The 19,186-nt window shown below is 39.9% G+C and overlaps 1 protein-coding gene across 3 annotated transcripts in view; it reads left to right on the top strand.

Annotated features, from left to right (window-relative positions):
* whrnb (whirlin b) overlaps positions 1 to 8,270 on the top strand; it is a 99,798-nt gene extending 91,528 nt beyond the window's left edge. The window contains exons 9-11 of one of the 3 annotated variants that reach the window (XM_034595740.1): positions 799 to 977; positions 3,186 to 3,317; positions 7,455 to 8,270. In XM_034595740.1, the coding sequence (XP_034451631.1) occupies positions 799 to 977; positions 3,186 to 3,317; positions 7,455 to 7,631 (488 nt within the window). In that variant the 3' untranslated portion in view covers positions 7,632 to 8,270. Of the gene's footprint in view, positions 1 to 798; positions 999 to 1,089; positions 1,206 to 3,185; positions 3,318 to 7,454 lie in introns of those variants that run through there. The other 2 variants (XM_034595741.1, XM_034595742.1) reach the window with 2 other exon arrangements.
* Positions 8,271 to 19,186: the final 10,916 nt, after the last annotated feature.

The raw sequence follows: 19,186 nt of genomic DNA, 5'->3' as shown, positions 1-19,186 counted from the left end.
TATCTGGTGTAAAATCTCAAATTTTAACAATATTTAATTGTAACAAGCACAGCATATTAAAGCATAGATCCTAATAGTATAGCACCAAATCACAACATATATTATCTTCACACTCATATAGTAAGGTTGAGAACTTACAATATTGTAGAGAAACCAAACAGTTCCAAAATGATGATGCATTAAAATCCTCAACTGTTAAGCCTCAACAAATTACAACTTAAAATACTAATGAAATGTTAATACATGATAATGACCATAATGATCCAGTAATATAATAATATAACAGTGACAGTACAGAACAAGTGTTTTTAAGTTTTATACTTTAAGTACACTTTTTTTTATGAAACCAATATTGTTCACCGTCAATATTGATGTATTGAGTTTCATAAACCTTTTAAGATAAAATCAACATTAAGATTAAGACAAATACCTTTTTGAATGAAATAAGCAAAAACAAATGAAGAAATTAAAGACCATTAAAAAGCCTACGTAATACAACGATATACTACAATATGTGCATTACAATATTACAAGCCTTATAAAAGAACCGTGCAAATATTTGTGCTAAGGTGATTCACAAATCAAGTAGTCTGTGGCTATATTGTACAACATTGATTATATACAATATTTGAATTATATATTATACTAGTTAGAAATGTATTTTGGAAATCAACATAGTAGCCTATACTGATAAGCTAAGAGGTTAACATGTTGCATAAATAAATATAATATAGAATTGTGAGGAGATTAATAAAGACAGTAATGCCTGTTTGCATACTAACATTATTGTGTCCTATCCAGGGGCGACTCTGTCCCAGCTGTCAGACAGTGGCCAGACTCTGAGTGAGGACAGCGGGGTGGATATTGCTGAAGCAGGAGGTCTCAGTAAAGATGGAAGCCCTCGACCCAGCAAGAACCAGAAGAACCATCTGGAACAGCCAGGGGCCCATGTACCACCTCCAGGGGCCACGAGACAAGTGAGAGCCTCATGCTATCATTAACAACCACTTCAGCAAGTCATTCGATCATTCCGATTGTCCCGTCTCACTGTGACCTTCTGTGTAAAACCCACACATTTATCAAACTGTGATTTCAACTTCGACTTATTCTGTTGCTGAAATTAAAGGTTCAGTGTGTAAGATTTGGGTGAAAGGGATCTATTTGCAGAAATGAAATATAAAATAGTCCTAGTGATGTTTCCACTAGTGTTTAATCATCTAAATTGTACAAATTGTTTTTTTCTTTACCCTAGAATGGGCCCAATATATTTAAATTGTTTATATTTAAGTTGGTAGTGGGTCCTCTCTAAGGAGGCCACCATGTTTTTTACAGTAGCCCAGACTGGACAAACTAAACACCCTTTGAGTTTTTATGACAACTAAAGGTTACCACAGGTTCTCTTTCATGTTTGGAAGGGGAGGGTGAGTTGAGGGGTGTTCAGCTGCAACATGACACTTCACCACAACATGTCACTAAATCCTTCACACTGAACCTTTAAGTGAGCAAATACAACATATAACAGACACACAAAAGCAATGTGATCAATCCTACAGCACATCATATTACCTCATATGACACAGCCATAGAGTGTATATAAAAATGGACAATGCATTTCCACTTCCTCCCACTGTACAAAAATAAGCTTAAAATATCCCGGACATAGATGCTGCCATCTTACGCTGGTGATGTAGTTTGGAGCCGGCAAATAGCTAATTGAAACCAAACACATCATAAACTTTAACACTTGAACATACATCAGGGTGATAGGAACTACCTAAAATGACAAAAAACATCTTAAAAAAATTATTTGACATGTACTTTAACTTTTTCTTTTGGCCCATGTCCCATCTGCAAACATAGAGGGGTCGGAATTTATTACCTATACTGCAGCCACTAGTATAGTTAATTTGCCATCACCTTTGCGAGCTGTCACATTGTCCATCTTTATATACAGTCTATAAAATGAGTGCATCACTCTATGGTAGCAGTCAAACGGCCAGATAAATAAGGAGTGCAGATCGAGATGTGACCATATGGGTAGCATGTCTGATAAAATTGCTGCTTTTCTGAGGAGCTAATACACATCACAAAACTTTCCCACCAAACCGCCAGACTCTACAGCCTCCATAACCTCCATTTAGCTTCAGTAATTCTCTCTCTCCAAGGCACCCCGTCATCTCCCACCTCCCCAGCAGATGTCCCCACAGTGTTTCTGATCCTTCTGGTCACCTGATCTTCACATACTGCTCATTTCAAGCCTGCCAACACACTGAGGCAGAAACTGGTTCATCCCAAATATAAAACACCCAGACAGAAGCAGAGCAACGTAGTATATGCAGTTGAATGTAGTGAGGAATGCACGGAGCTGTACATTGGGGAAACTAAACAACCCCTTCATAAACACATGGCACAGCACATGAGAGCCAGCTCCTCCGGTCAGTCCACCCACATCTAAAGGACAAGGGACATTCATTTGAAGACAACAATGTCCACATTTTGGCCAGGGGAGACAGATGGTTTGAAAGAGGAGTGGAGGAAGCCATCTCTGAACAGAGGAGGAGGTTTAAGACACTACCTATCAGCCACATGCAACACAGTCCTGACTTCCATCCCCAGGGAGTTTCACTGCGATTCACACCTTAGGACACATGACTCACAGGGGGCGGGTGGGTCAACGACCTACAAACGACTCCCAGTGAAACCAACAGCAGGCTGGGTCCAGCCTCTAAGGTAACATCAACGACATCTTCAAGAAACTCAACCAAGTCCAGTTGACCAGTTATTCAGCACTTGGGTATACAGTGACCTTGATGACTGACACCTCCACACACCAGACCGGTCAATGTGTGAAGTGGGCTTGCATGTTGGATTTCCATAAAATGTTGTGGAATGTTTGGGCAGGAACAAAAAATAGCTTATTACATTTTGTAGCAAATCCGGATAAACAGGCAGATCCAGGAATTTTTGTCACTTTGTTTAACAAGTCTTTAGCCTGCGCAGAGGTAGGCGCTCTCAGAGTGCCCTTCCTCCTACTGTACTGTAAAGCGCTCTGATTGGTAGAAAGTGCTATATAAATACAAACCATTTACCATTCTTTTTTTGCTACAGGAGTTGTTTTGGGTTGGGTTGTATTGCAAAGATCAAATAAAGCTCTCGATCTGACACCTCTTCACCTTGTGTCCCAGCTGACTGGCTCACCGGTCCCAGCAGCCACCGCTACCCTGGTGCGAGTGGTGAAAAATAGCAACACCCTTGGCATCGCTATCGAGGGGGGAGCCAATACACGCCAACCTTTGCCACGTATAGTCACCATTCAGGTGAGACAACAATACGTAGTGTTTTGCTGATGTTTGGTTTGAAGCCATTGTTTTGCCACTATGCAAATAATAATTTCCTTTTAAATCGACTGTGTGTTACTTGAATTGAAGATTATGCAGAAAATGCATTAACATTCCCCTTTCTGCTTTAATAGAAACTCCGTCTTCCTCCAACATCTGATGATTAGCCTTTTGCCCAGACAGCACTCTAAAGCAATTTGCAAAGACAAATCTTCCTGATGATATTTATTTTTGGCACCTTTCACATTTTGTTAAGTCCAACAAGTACAAAGAGAGCAGAGCAGTAAATTCCCATAACATCTGTGGTTTATATGGGCTGAGGGGGAGAGGTGATAACATCAGCATGAACATCAGAGCCTTGGTCAGAACACCCCCATCCTTGAGGGGTTTCCGTGACTGTGCAGTGATTTCCATAACAATGACTCCGTTCAGCCGTGTGTCTGTGAATCTCAGCACAGTGGATGACAGTGAATGTCAGTCCGCTGATGTCCTTCACAGTCACTGATCAGCTCGTCAGACACAGTGTCCCCTATAATCAGTGTGACGTTGCACATGAATACAAGCCAATTATATTCCTAACATATCAAGGGAATGTAATCTAATAATGCTAATTTTGGCCTCTTCTGATTGGCTGCACACACTGTCTTGAATTCCTGTTGGTATAAAAGAGATTGAAAGCGTGTGATTAAATCTTTCTTTAAAGCCTGCTGTGTTGACAGACAGGCTGAATTAGTTTCCAGATGAGTTATTATGTGTACAGTGACTCAGACAGGCACTATTATTATTGAAATTATTATTTTAGATATTTGGTATCATGACAGTACGGAGCTCCCAAGGGGACATGGGCAAAAAAAAAATATACAATAAAGTTTCTGCAATACTTTTTCTCTTGTGCACCAGAAAGTATTGCATGCAAATGTCATATCTGTCAGACCATAGTGCATTTTGGCTTGCTATGTGTGGAAATGACAGTACAGGAGTTAGTTGACTGCGGTGATGTCGGAATGATATTCACTCATTCGGACTTTACGGATCAATAACTAATAAAAGAAACTTCCTTAAAACACAAGCTAAGCCTCCTTCCAATCAGAGTAATGTACACAACCAGCTACCGCTTGATTTTCATCAAAACGAGCAGCGATCCGATCAGGAAGAAAAAAGTGCAACACCGAAAACACATACAGCAAAAATATTCAATAGCATCACTGCTGTACAGAGTAGAGTCACAAAAATCAATACACACATAGATGGTCTCCTCCTGGATACTATACAACCCTCACTTTAGAACAGTACATTCACTAAAGTTGTAGTCTGACCAGTAGAAGATCATTTATGTGTGTATTGATTTTGTTGACCCTACGATCCACACGGGTGGAGTTATTAATATATATTTTTTAAATTGTCAAAATGATGCCTGAATATATTTTTCTAAAACCCTAACAAAGGGCCACTTAATCTGACCTCATCCTTGTACTCTTACCTACTAGGTTTGATGAGTGGAAGCGGCTTGATGCCTTGCTCAAAGGCATATTAGCGACGATTGCAGAAGAAGCTAAGAGTGTGTCCAAAGCTGCTTTCAGACATGCACTGGACTCCGCAGTTCCTCCGTATATTCTCGGGAGGAGGTGTAAACACAAATGTTTGAGTGAGACGCTCCGAGTTTCTACGAATGTATTCGCCTGACCTCCTAGTATAAAGTCTATTCAAATTCCAGGAGAAGTTGATGTGTGAACACAGCTGGGGATCTCCCACTGGATTCACCGCAAGCGAGTGGGGGGTTTGATGATGCTTCTAAAATGCGACGGACACAATAATGAAAAAAAGTCTAGGTGAAAAAAAAACAGCGTCAAACACATAGAAGACACCGACAAATATGTGAAGAGAGATTGTGGTGATAAGACGACGGTGTTGGGGGCTGTAAACAAAATCACGTGATCTACTTGGTGCTGTTGTTCTGTGCATGTGTGAAAGACAAACTCTGGGTAAACTCCGTAGCCAATTGTCAGTATTTTACATGGAGGTCATGTCTGAAGATAGCTTAATTCATTACCTCCTCAGAGTTTCTCAACCAGCCAGCAGAATTGAAAGTCATTACTAATGGCCTGTTTGCCCTGCAGTCATGTTTTCAGCAGCTACTTTGTAATAAAATGTCACAGCAAATTAACGTATTCAGAATAGTGCATGTTCATGACAGCTGTTGTGATTGTCCTGAGAGGAAGAAGGATCTGTGAATGGATAAACACATTTACCCTGTGGCTCTGTTGGGCTGCCTAGAAAAAGAGCAAATGGTCTCGCAATACTGTGTGCACAGTGGTAAACGACCATTTAACACTGCTCACACATGCAAACAGACAAATTATTCATCTCAGTCATCAAATCACATCCTTCATTTTCTTCACAGCTGACCTATCTTACTGATATCAAATATGAAGGCAGTTCAAAGGTTACACTAGAAGGCTTTCTACATTTATCTAAAGTACTTAAATGGAGCAAAATGTATTTTTTGAAGTTGGAACTACTCAGTGGTACAGAGTCAATTATCAAATTGTACTGTCAATTCCAGTATTTCAAAAGCTGCATTCGTTGATTCCCATTGTCCACTCGGAGGAAATGTCTTTACCAGAACACACAGAGAGATATCTGAATGGATTAACAGTTGGTTTATTTCCAGGGGGTGATTGTATCTCCCCTTTTAGCTCAGGATTGGATTGAATTCACTGAAAACAAAGCAAAACTTTAAGTGCAAAAAAATGAAAAGCATCAAAGGGAAATGCATACCTTGCACACCTTGTATCCAATGTGTACACTATGGAGTATGTACCCTGCCACACTTTCATAATGCAGAATATTTTTACACAACATGATAGATCTCTCACTTAGTGTTTTGCTCCGTTGTTTCATTGTCCCCTTCAACCCTAGAATGCGGAGGTCTAAATGGCTGCCACTAAGTTTTCCTGACAGTCTGGGCATAAGACAATCCATCTTAATGCAGTCCTTGGTAATATCCTCCTGGTCTGCTACTCTGGACTGACAACGATTAAGGTTTTTCTATTTTGTATGTAGCTTATATGGAAGACTGGGTGACTCTGGGAAACCACCTGGCCAAGGTGAAATTCCCAACTAGAAAGGTCGAGGAGATGTTCTGGAGAAAGTGAAGCACTTCAAAGGTTCAAACATATCCTCCTAATAAAACACAGACAGTTTTCTCTGTAGGAACACAGGGTTTCCAGAATGTGGGCTTATGTGTTCTTGTAATGAAGTCATGCTGTAGTTATTGAAACAAGAATGCTAACTACAAGTTCATCGTTGTAGATTAATGTCCACAGGCAGGTTCTTGTGCTGGTGTCTCTTCTCGATGGAGCTAAGTTACAAAAGTCCCTCAGCATCATAAATAACTGTGTTGTCAGTGACAGCCATGATCATGTTCTCCTCTCCCATCATTAATGATGTTGATATTCTACATCCTGCCTCCTTCTTGATATTGATTGGTCGGTGAGAGAGAAAGTGACACTGAGAAGTTTGATGGAGTTGCACCATTTTCCACTGAAAGCACCATAATTGCTGAGGTGGTTAAAAGTTTGAGCTTAGGAAGCTGAGTGAGTGCAATCAATGCTGAACTTCACAGGCTTTGAGGAGAAAAACAGCAGATGCCTTTAATGAAGTCTGACCTCAATTTAGATTATTACATTAATACAGACCTAACAGGATCCTTTTTAGCTGCAGTGGTCTCTTGAACTATATGCAAGATATTTTAGAATAAATTCGAACTTTGTCCTCTATACTGAGGCCGCCATGTTTTTTACAGTCGTCCAAACTAGACAAACTATATTGTGACAACTGAAGGTTTCCACAGGTTCTCTTTCATGTTTGGTGTGAGTTGAGGGGTTTTCAGCTGCAACATGCAACTTCACCACTAGATGTCACTAAATGCTACACACTGGACCTTTAAATATACAAATATTATAAACACCAGGGAAGGGACTGTGCAATGCGATGTAAATTACAACGGAATTTAATATCCAAATGAGTTGTTTTAAAATCACTGGAAAATCTTCAAGCCTATAGTCAAAAATGACTACCTTCTCTCCTTCCTTGTCTCCATGTCTCCGGTGACAGAAAGGAGGCTCCGCTCATAACTGCGACCAGCTGAAGGTGGGTCAGGTGATCCTGGAGGTCAACGGAATATCCCTGAGAGGTCGGGAGCACAAGGAGGCTGCCCGCATCATCGCAGAGGCCTTCAAGACCAAAGACATGGATCACATTGACTTCCTGGTGGTTGAGCCGGGACTCTAATATGAAGACTTTTCTTGATTTAAGAAGACACTGTTTTACCGCTTTGAGAGAGACACATGAACTCCACATGATGTTGTCCTGTACCCATGGCCCTCATTTTAATTTCAGGGAAAGATGTGTCGGGTATGCTGCTGATTGCACTCAACAGAGATTTGCACAATTTAAATTCAGAAAAGGATATTACACTAGTATTTAACATAAAGGTCCTACCTGGGTCATTAGCATTCAAATCCTGAATGTTATTGTATGTGTCATCAAGAGGACACTTAGTACTCCCAGGTGGCTTGCCATAACAAATAATAATGAAAACAGCCAAACACATTTTAGTCAGTAAATTAGTTGTAAGTTGGTATTTTTTATTCTTCATACCTTATCTGTGGAGGCAGAGCTGCTCTCGAGGCAGCTATGAACTCTGAAAGGATTATTTGTTAATTACAGCAAGATTCTTGACTCTGTCGTTTACATGAAAATAACATTGTAGTTCCAAGTTAAACACTGATATTTAAACATTAAGTGAGACGCTGAAAAAAACAACCAGGCAGGTTTAAAACAAGCAGTTTAGCCAGATGAACTATTACTTCCCCTTTAGGTGAAATCAAAAGTGAACGCAGTCACAATTAGAAAATAAACTAGAGAGCTTTTGATGAGCTGCGCTGTCAATGTGGTGACCTTCTAACATTATTACATGAACACGTGGCTCGTACCAACTTGGAGCTCGGCCTTCAATTTGAACTCAGTTATGCTACTCACAAATGTTTGTGACTGTATCTGGCACAGCTGTGACATCGTTGTGGTGACAAATTTGTCCACAGACAAACACAGACAGATACCTGTCAGAGTACTTAAAACTGCCACTTCTGTATCGTCCCATAACAGCAGTCTGACCAAATTTGGTCCTGATCACACACACACACACACACTCAATGTTAAAATGATACAAGCCTCGCTGTCACCTCTGGTAATAATCCCACATTGCATTGAAAAAAGATTGTACAAACAACCACTATCAGACAATCAGATTGTGAATAAACACCCTCCCTAGTTAAGTAAATCTATTTGGCAAAGAAAACAAAGACAATTTCAGTAAAATAATTTCCCCAAACGGTGTTTCCAACAGTTTAGAGACTCCCCTCTAAATTCAACTTTAATCCTACTTTATCTACTACATATGCCAGCTATATTGACGTGCACATTTTTTTTCCATTGACCAATTATTAGTGACTTTTTGGGTCTTCACGTTTACATCCAAATCCGAATAATCTGTAGCTAATCAAGCTAAACTGTTGCCTTGTTTACAACCTCTCTGCTCACCTCACCACTCCTTATTCTTTGGAACCCTGTCTCATAAGCCGTTTTTGGGTCCGGATTTTCTCCGCAGTTTGTCTTTCACACATGCACAACGCAGCGGGAGGTTCTCTGCTCTGACACGTTCACGACAGCAACAAATCCTCCGTATTATTCAGTCGAGAGGTGGAGCAGTCGGGTGCAGCTGACAGAGGCAGGATGGCTATTTGTTCCACTGCAAAGATCACATGTTTTTGTGTAGAGCACATCGACACCGCCATAGGCTCTTATCACCACAAACTCTTGGCCACTTGACGCAGCTTTTTCATCCTGAGATATTTTTTTTCTTTTTGTTTGTTTTTCTTTTTCATTATTGCATCTGTGGTGTGATAGCAGTGTCATCACCCCCCCCCCCACACACACACACACACACACACACACACACACACACACACACACACACACACACACACACACACTCTCTCTCTGGTTAATCCTGCGGAGGATCTCCTGCTGTGTTATCTCGACTTTCTGCGGACTTTATACTAAGGGGCCAGGTGATAAAGTCTGCAGAAACTCCGGAGGGTCTCACTTGGACATTTGTGTTCACACATACACCTCCTCCGGAGAAATTGCGGATGAGTTCGGTGCATGTCTGGAAGCAGCTATAGAAAATCACTGGCAGGCTTAACTTAACAGACATTTCTTAATGACAGCGGAATCACCTGAAGGTGGTTGTGGTACAAAGAACATGACTGAGATTCACGACTACAGTCCTATAATTTTATGTGTGATATTCCTACTTTGTTATGCAAAAACCTAATTTATAGGGAACAGGGTTGTTCTGGACCTGTTGCACGTACTATTAATAATACTACCAGATTCTGAGCAATCCTCCACAAAGTCCCAGCAGTCCCCTCATGAAACCACTTTTAAATTCACTAGATCCAGATTTTTATTTTGATCTGCACCAAACTGTTCACACTCATCACCCACACTCGCAATGTTAAAGTAAGTGAAAAAGAAATCCTGGATCTGCCCCCTGATCCCGATCTGCACCACAAATTGAATGGGTTCTTTCCTGACACATACCACATCCTATCACCCAGTTCCAAGGTAATCTGTCTAGTAGTTTTTGTATATTCTTGCTTACAACTAAACACACCAAACAACAATTCAGCTGTGGCTGTGGGAGGTGAGCAGCTTTACCTGCTAGTGTGGCCTGACGATTACCCAACGAACACTTAAAAGATCCTCTACCCAGATCAAAGGGTGCCGACTGTCTGTGGTTGCTTAGTTACTGACAGTATCAGACTTCATAATGTTAGCGTCTCTCCGTCACTGCTGACTGTTTCATGAAGCTCTGGTCAGATGCTGGTTAGACGCTGATGAGCTCAACAGGCTGATATCCAGTAAACTTTCAAAACAGGTCAAATAAGCATCCCTGCGTACATCATCTGAGTCACTGTTAGTACCTTTAATTACCTTGATATATCCTGAATCAAAACCCCAAATAACCATTTCTCAGCCAGCAGATCCTGTTTAAACAGATGACTTTATGCTGCATCATTCAGCCTTGGAAGAAGAGTTTACCAGATGGATTCACTGAACTAACGCCTTTAATCCTTGAATCGACTAGTCATTACACACATACATATACTGTATATAACTTAAACACATCATATTAACTTTCAATATGTATATTCTTCAACATCTGTTCCGCAGCATTGCCAAATGTACTTAAACAGCGATTATACGAACATTAATGGTATGACAATAATGTAGATTAGTTCTTGATGAGATGACTCTGTATAACTTTTTATATTATGAAATAGTTTAGAGTAGAAGAGCATTTAACATTATTTTAGATTATACAATTTATTTACACTATCACTCTTGTTTTCTTTTAGCTTGAAGTGTAGGATGTGTCATGTTCTTAAACAACCCTGTCTCCTCAAAATGATTTATCTACAACTAAACTGCAAATATGTTGTGTGGAAAAATGTAATTGTGACTGGATTACATTCTCTATCAATATAATGAGGATATATTATTCATTTACGTGTTTGGAAAGTTGCAAATACCTTGAACATATCAGACAAATATTTGTTTTCTGCTTGAATAACAGATTTTAAAGTACAATATAACTTTTTTAAATCTATTTTATGATTCTGTTTAGACTCGCTTGGCTGATGTTAGTTAAGATCCTTGTCTGGTTTAAAATAGAAAACCATATATTTACAACCTGATAATTTATATTTATATTTATATTTGGTCTGGTGTGATAGTTGTGTGTTTCACAGTTGCTATCTCCCCCGACCGCCTCTTAATGACTCTGCTGCTGTTAATAAATGTAGCCCTTGGTTCATTCAGTCATTACCTGGATTAAAACGTGTCACTTCTAAGGTTGTCAATATGAAACCTCATTCAAACCCCTACTCAACAAAGATCAATGGACGTTCTGTTTGAATTAGCCTCATTATCCTGCTCTCTGTGGGGAGCTGATGAGGGATGATACTCGACAGTGAATCAGTGAGCTGCAGATGCACTGTACAGGAATTGCTGGTCATGTTGGAATATCCTGTTTTTATCAATGAGTTGTGTTCACAGTGTGAGAAACAGAGGCAGGAGGTCTGGTCCTCGTTCTGGTTTGTAGAGAGTATGAACAAACCAGGAAGCCATAGATTTCTATTCATGGCCAGGGGCAAGTGGTACTGTACAGATGATGTCTCCATCATGTAATATAAGTTAACCGCACTGCAGTAAATCTTACCTTCATTTTTCACCAGACTTCATTTACAACAGCTTCAGATTCATTAAGATAAAGATGGTCCAGACAACATATAAACTCATACCAGGAGAGGCCACGTAAAACAAATCAGAGCATCAGAGTAAGAAATGTTCAATCAATCAAATCCACATAACACACAAACTATATGGAATACAAGCATCTGCACAAGCTGCTCAAACAGCGAAACATTGTTATAGATCTGTAATTTATAATCATGCAGATTTAGTATTTGACTTGATTTGCAGATTTGTTGATGTACAACACTGATTGGTGACTGACAAAATGTTATAGGGGCAGAAAGTGGGTGTCTGCAGTGTTGTAGCTCTATAGGACAAGTTCAGTTAGAGGGGTATTCAACTGATGCAACACAACATACAGGATATATGTAAGAAGTTCCCTGTAAAACCATGAAAACAGTTGGATAATGTCTTCTGCTGCTCTGGAGCTTTTTTCTTTAAAGATAATCTGAGTTTGGGTTTATAGATCAAATGTACGAACAGAAACAAGGAGGAACTCAGTAAAACAAATACCTCCTCCAAGGCCCAACAATCCCCTTGAGTTCAATCAAGCTGCTTTAAATTACACACACTCATAGAAATCAGTTCCCTAAATGTGTCTGATTGTTATGGCTCCATGCCGGCGACAGCCAGTGGCTGGAGGCATTGTGGTTTTGGGTTGTCCGTTCATCTCATTCTTGTGAACACATGTCTCAAGAACGCCTTGAGGGGATTTGTTCTAATTTAGTAAAAACATTCACTTGAACTCCAGGATTAACTGATTGGAGTTTGGTAGCCAAAGGTCACGGTCAGGGTGGTCTCAGAAAGTATACGCTTATGTTATTCTTTAACGTGATATCTTAAGATCAGCTTGAAGGAATGTCTTCAAATTAGGTACAAACATTCACCTGGATTTAAAGATTAACCAATTACGTTTTGATGCCTGGAGGTCAAAGGTCAAGGTCAGAGTGACCTCATGTTACTGGGAATTTGATATGTCACGACTGCCTGTAAGGAATTTTATTACATCTGGCACAATCCACTTGGTCACTGAATGACCTGATTAGACTTTGGTGGTCAAAGGTGACTGTGACTCAGTAACATATATTTTGCCTTGTGAATGTTATATCTCAGGAACATCTCAAGGGAATTCTATCAAATTTGGGCACACATGTTTACTTGACTCTCTAATTAACTGATTAGGTTTCGGTGGTCAAAGGTCAAGGTCACGGTGACCTCAGTAACATGTTTTTGGTTTCTTTTCCTTTGATTTTTGATCAGTTTTTAATTGGAAGAGTAAAAAGATAAACTGATTATATTTCAGTGGTCAAAGGAAATGGTGGTGGAGGTATACAACCACACTGCAGTAATTCTAGTTTTCACCAAGATTCATGAATTATTCCCTTAACAATCTGGGAAAATGTTGAAAAACCACATCAACATGTTGTTCTTCCCTGAGCGATTCCAAATCATTAGGTTTCGTTGAAATGTGTTCAGTTGTTTTTGTGTAACCTTGCTTACAATTAAACAAATAAACAAAACAACACACAAACAGTGTTGCCAGTTGCCCTGGCAGAGGTAACTAGTGGAGAGGTGAAATTTACCAGCAAAAATATGCCATTGGTTGCATCATGGGAAATCTAGGCTTTAGTGGTGTTTTGGGCTTTTTCTGCTACCGCCGCCACTGCTGCTGCTGCTGCTGCTGCTGCTGCTGCTGCTGCTGCTGCTGCTGCTGCAGTATTTTCTGATTCACTCTTCTGATTCATCTTCCGACAATGCAACACTTAATCTGGAGTTTCCCTTTAAAACATTTGCAGTATTTGTACTTTGTTTTATAGGACCTCTGTCTCAACCAAGGTCCAGCTGATTGTTTCTACATTATATGATCTACAGCACAAGTTTATTTTATTCTCCATTTTTAACCTGGCCTCAGGATAACTAAAGAAAAGGCACTATAGGTGATTTAGCAGAAGCATGTTGTTGCAGAATTTGAAAAACGCTTCAGTAGAAAGAAGCAGAGCAGTCAGTCATGGTTGTTTCTTGTATTTGGTCTGTTCTTCAAAAGCATTTACCCATTTCACAAGCCTGAGATTTATTTTACTGTCTATTGTTTTCATAACTGTAACTACAATCCAAATGAATACAGCAGAGCCAAGCAATCCAAACCAAGATTAATAGAAGTATGCTACCGGCTTTCAAAAATGTATTTCTGGCTAATTCTATTTAATATATTTTTATACAATCTAATGACATAATCCCACTAGAGATAATAGTGGTTACTAGAGAAATGTAGGAGTTTATATGAAATGATGTATGAGTAATTCAACACTGAAGTGTCCCTGGTGAGAATACTGTGCTGTTTTAACAATGTGTAAATGAGATTATGATATTTTGGGGGGTTTTGTGAATGCAAACTAGTTCTAAAATGATAAAGCTTGTACAGAAAAGGCTGCACACCGATTCCTATAGAGCTATATGTACAGTACATTGTGAGAGGCTAGAGAATTTTGTTAAACACCATTACGTAACCCCTTGATGTAACTGCTAACATCTCTTGTGCGTTTTCCCTCCTCATGTCCTATCACAGCTGTGTCGGCACAGAAGAATCCTTCAGAGCAGGTCACTCGTTCTTGAATTGGTTCTCACGATATTTATTTTTCAAATATTTACAAATATTCCCCAAAGAGATTTCCCGTGGACACAATAAAAGTCTGATAAAACTAATGTTTGCATATTATGTTGCTTATTTTGTGTGAAGAAATAAGCTTTTTTAAACTTTCATCTGACCCTACGAGTGTAGGGTCAGATGACTCATGCAGCAACAACAGGGATAGAGAGCTTGGATTTGTTTGGTGCAGAGATTCTGTGTTAAAGAACTGATGGGTTGATTCTTTTGAGCTTTTTAGCCACGTCTGGCTAATAGTATTTCATGTTTTTTTAATTTCTGACAACAAATCCCATGTAGGTTCCCAACCAACAATGAATGCAACTCTATTTATTTAATCTACTTATTTATTTAAATACATAAATAAGAATAATTATGCTATTTTACAGTTCATGTAAAATGGAAGTAATGATTAGGAATTGAAGTATTAGTGATTTTTTTTAAAAGATTTCTTGTCACTTATCAGCATGATCTGGTATAAGGTGTCATAGTCAGGTTTTGTGTAATTTCCCATCAGCACCTGTGAACCACGAGACGCTGCCTGACCTTCATAACATCTGTCTTGTTCTGTTCCCAGCAGCCACAGTAAGTTCAAGTATTTTTGTGTGAAAGGCTGAAAAGGGCAGTTTCTCAGTAAAGTTTCAAAGTGCAGCACGGTGGAAATTATAAATTTGGATTAAATTCACATAGAACGGCACATGAAACAGAAAAGCATTTGCGACAGTAGCCTATGATACAGAAGATATGAATCTGCATACCCAGCTCCTCCTCCCGGATGCTTTTCATTTTGTGGTCCACAAAATCAGACACGATTGCATCAGGATCTGTGCAAGAGTTTACTGAGATTCAGAAATGGTTATAATATGAATAGTGGGGAATAGGACTATAGGACGGTGGTGTCGTGGTGACTGGGGAAGTCAGTATACTTTTTTTTAAAGCAGGAAGTTCAGCAAAGGATAAATACCGTGTGTCAATAGCCGTGACATGTCAGACTACTCTTGGATATTTTGTGCACCCAAAGATGGGCCAGTAGTTTTGGCACATTGTTACTTAGTTTCTGCTTCAGAGGTAGATTCTGCATCAACACCTGCCCACAGACTGAAGGGTGACACAACTACATGATTACATTTTGAGTCAACTATTTCTTATTCATAAGCTTAGGTCCTTTCTGCTGAAATGTTTGTTTGGGTAGTTTGTATCATGTTTGAATTTCATTACAGGCCGTGTTCAGTTAATCAGGCAGGTCAGGGAAAGGTAAGGTGATGTTATTTTCCCAGGAGGGCAAACACAGGCATGACCTGCCCTACTCTGCCTCTGATTGGCTTACTCTAACTAACCAATCACCACTCCTCATACCAACCCTAACCAGCAAAGACAATGAGGACTAGCCACTTTGAGGCAGAGTAAGGTGGGTTATGCTATTGCGGTCCATGAAAAAAATGACAGCACACACCAGAGGTTATTTAGAAGTGGGTAGACCACTGGACCAGGGTTAACCTATAAGGTAACTGTATGACACTGGTAACACAGCAGAGGAGAGAGGTGACACCTGCTGTACCTCTAAACAGAAAAAGACATCCTCTGAGTTTATATTGACTCATGATGCTAATTTTCAATCAATTTATTGTGAATTGAATATCTTGAGAGATTGTGGACTGTTGGACATGTAAAGCATCACCTTGCCTTTTGAGTTAAGATGAACAATGATTAAAGATCAAACACTAGCTTTTGTGAAACAATGATGAATTTATTAGTTTGCTAATGATAAGGACACAGTCTGACACAGGATGTACAGTATAGGGACAGACAGCAAACATGCTGTAGTTTATCAGTGTTGATCACTCTCTCTTAACCAAGGCTGAGTTTGAATACAAGGCAATGGGATCGCTGGCTCCCAGGGGCCCTGGCACCCCAAGGCTAGTCAATCTGTTAATCACTCAAATTGTATTTATGTAGCTCATACACAATTAACCTCATAGGGCTTAACAAGGTGCGACATCCTCTGTTCTTAACTCTCAACAGGAGTGAGGAAAAACTTCCAAAAAACCCACAGCAGGTGAGGGATCTCTCTCCCAGGACGAGCAGAAGTCAACAAAACGACAATATTTACAACACTGATGAGAAAGGCGGTGTCTAACATAAATGGAGAGTTGTGTCATTGTTTCAGGGTAAAAAGAAAATGTCTGACAAGGATGAAGTGAGCAGCTACGACAATTGTAATGATGAGTTATTGCCAAACATGAGAGGGCATATTTTATATCTAAGCAATCTAGTTGTAATAATAATCCACGATCAACTGCCATCACGATCCACAATCACCACACCTCCTTTCTTTCAGGGCTCCCAGCAGGTAAATCATGCCTTCTTCTGACCGTATAACTTGGGTGGCACATCTTATTATTCTGTTTTACCACTTGACGAGTGATTTCGTTCTCCTTCTTTTGTGCTCTATCTGATCAATGTGCGGGTTTCTCTGATAAACAGTTGGCCACCATCGTCACCACCTGATTAAGCTATAACGTGACTGACTTTGATTTCTGCAGAGAAGTCGGCGTGAGGCTGATCCCTCCATGTTCATTCGCTCTGGAACAGTCATGGGGAAAGAGAATGGGTGAGCTAATACTTTCTCTCTTCTGCCTGCTGCTGCTCGACTACTCTTTTAAAATGCATCACACACACACACCGGGCTGTTGCTCTGTTTTAAATCAGGACGACAATCTCATTTATATCGAGCTGGCCTCCATTCCATTTTTCCATTAACAGCTTGCTGACTCAACCAAACGCGGCAAGAAGAGTTTGTGCTGATTCTTTTCATCAGTGCTAACTCGATGGAAGAAGATGTGAGGAATATTCACTGTGTTCTGGAAAACAGATTACAAGGTTTGATAAACAAATATGTATAATGCACATATTCTGACCATACGATACCACAGTTACATGTGCAGAGATCATTTCTATGCTTGAGATGTAAATTTAAAAAAATTACTTATTTAGATTTTTGAAAATGTTTGTGGATGTAATAAAGTATACACACAAATGATATCAACTGTGAGATTAGAGAAAGACTGAGGTGAACTCATCTCACTGTAATTTCACGATCACACAACCTCATGTCTTCATGTTCACAAACTCACACCAGTTTTAGTTCAATACAATGACACAGTCAGCCCATTTGTTGTTGTCTCTGGATGAGACTTTTTATAAATTATTTTTTCTGAACGGGCCCCCTGTTGTCTGCAGTTGAGACATGACCTCTGGAAGGTGTCTGGAGAATTGGGTCTAGACTTTCTGCAGAGTTTCACACATGCACAACTCAGCAGGAGATTCTCTGCTCAGACGCAACAAGCAGCAACAAATCCACCGCAGGATTCAGGTGAGTGGTGGTGCAGCGTAAAGAGGCAGGATGTAATGTATCCAATCTGCTGTAGAGGTCACATGTTTTTGTTTACAGCTCATTTTAGCCAGCGTCTGCCCTTATTACCAACATTCTTTACAGTGTCTTCTACTTGTATGATACCACTTTTTCCTCTGGAGATATTTGGAACGTTATTTTTTCCTTCTGTTGTGTGATCAACAACGTGCTCTCGGTGAATCCTGCATATGATCTCTCTCTGTGTTCTCACATCTCCCGACTTTCTGTGGACTTTATACAAGGGGCCGGACTGAGGAGGTCCACAGAAACTCAGGAGGCTCTCACTTGGCCATTGGCAATAACACATGTAGCCTCTACGGAGAATGTCCAGTGCATGTCTGAAAGCAGCTTTAGATACACAATCACAAGTGAAGACATGATCTTGATGTTAAATTGGTTTCTACAATCTCACAGAGCTCATGCTCCATTTTTCAGGTTCTACAGAGACTCTCTCGGATATGCTAAACAATTTCCATCTTTGAATTGAAGGAGTTTGGGCAGTGAGTAAACGGACTGGGGAGTAAAGACTGAAACTGAAGCATAGAGGAATTCCCTCTGCACAGACTCGACGAGATGTTCTGGTTATATAAGCTTGTGTTGTATTCCACATAACAGAGGTGGACATGTGTTCAGCTGTTCTCAGCTTTGTCTCTAGAAAATACTGGTTTCCATAGTGCTGAAATGACTCACAACATCTTACGCTGCCTCCCTCTCCGCCTGCGGCCTTGAGAGAACTAAAACGATTATAAATAAATAAATGGAGCTTGTGCCAGACCAATGGCACAGCATTATTTCCACAGTATTTCTGAAAGGAAATGTAGTGTCTAGCTGCTTATACCTCGGGCAGAGTGCCAGCCTATTCACAGAGCAGGTACAATACATGTTGGTGAGGGTTTGTAATGCTGCACACTGACCCTGGTTTACTGATGAGGTGCGTCCAGATCAGCTCATTGCCTCTTTCATCTCACTTTTTCACCTGAACAAAAGCATTGATCAAAACAGCAATCCAATTCTCTTCAATGAGAAATAAGTAATTTTCCATCACGGCTGAATTCACATGCTTCAGAGTCTCATCTGTCCCACTCTTTAAACAGCTTTTATCAGCACTGGACAAAAGCTCCCTCCAGTGGATTTATAAGGAAATACAGCTCAATGTTTGTAATAGATTACATAACCAGGTTAATCACATTAAAATGCAGGAAGGACGGTACTATATCAAGGTAAACTAATGTATTACGTGGAAAAAACTGTGATGAAATCAATATTTATGAGTAGAAATGAAAAGACACCATAAGATGAATGTAAGTTTAAGCTAAGTGAAGAAGAGGAAGAAGAAGTCTAGATCTAGACCTTTGCCTAAATATACAGTTAGTGAGGAATATTTTCCATGTAAACCTATACACTATA

Source organism: Hippoglossus hippoglossus, chromosome 9, assembly GCF_009819705.1.
Source record: "Hippoglossus hippoglossus isolate fHipHip1 chromosome 9, fHipHip1.pri, whole genome shotgun sequence".
NCBI lineage: Eukaryota > Metazoa > Chordata > Actinopteri > Pleuronectiformes > Pleuronectidae > Hippoglossus > Hippoglossus hippoglossus.
This window is presented reverse-complemented; position numbering and strand designations above follow the sequence as displayed.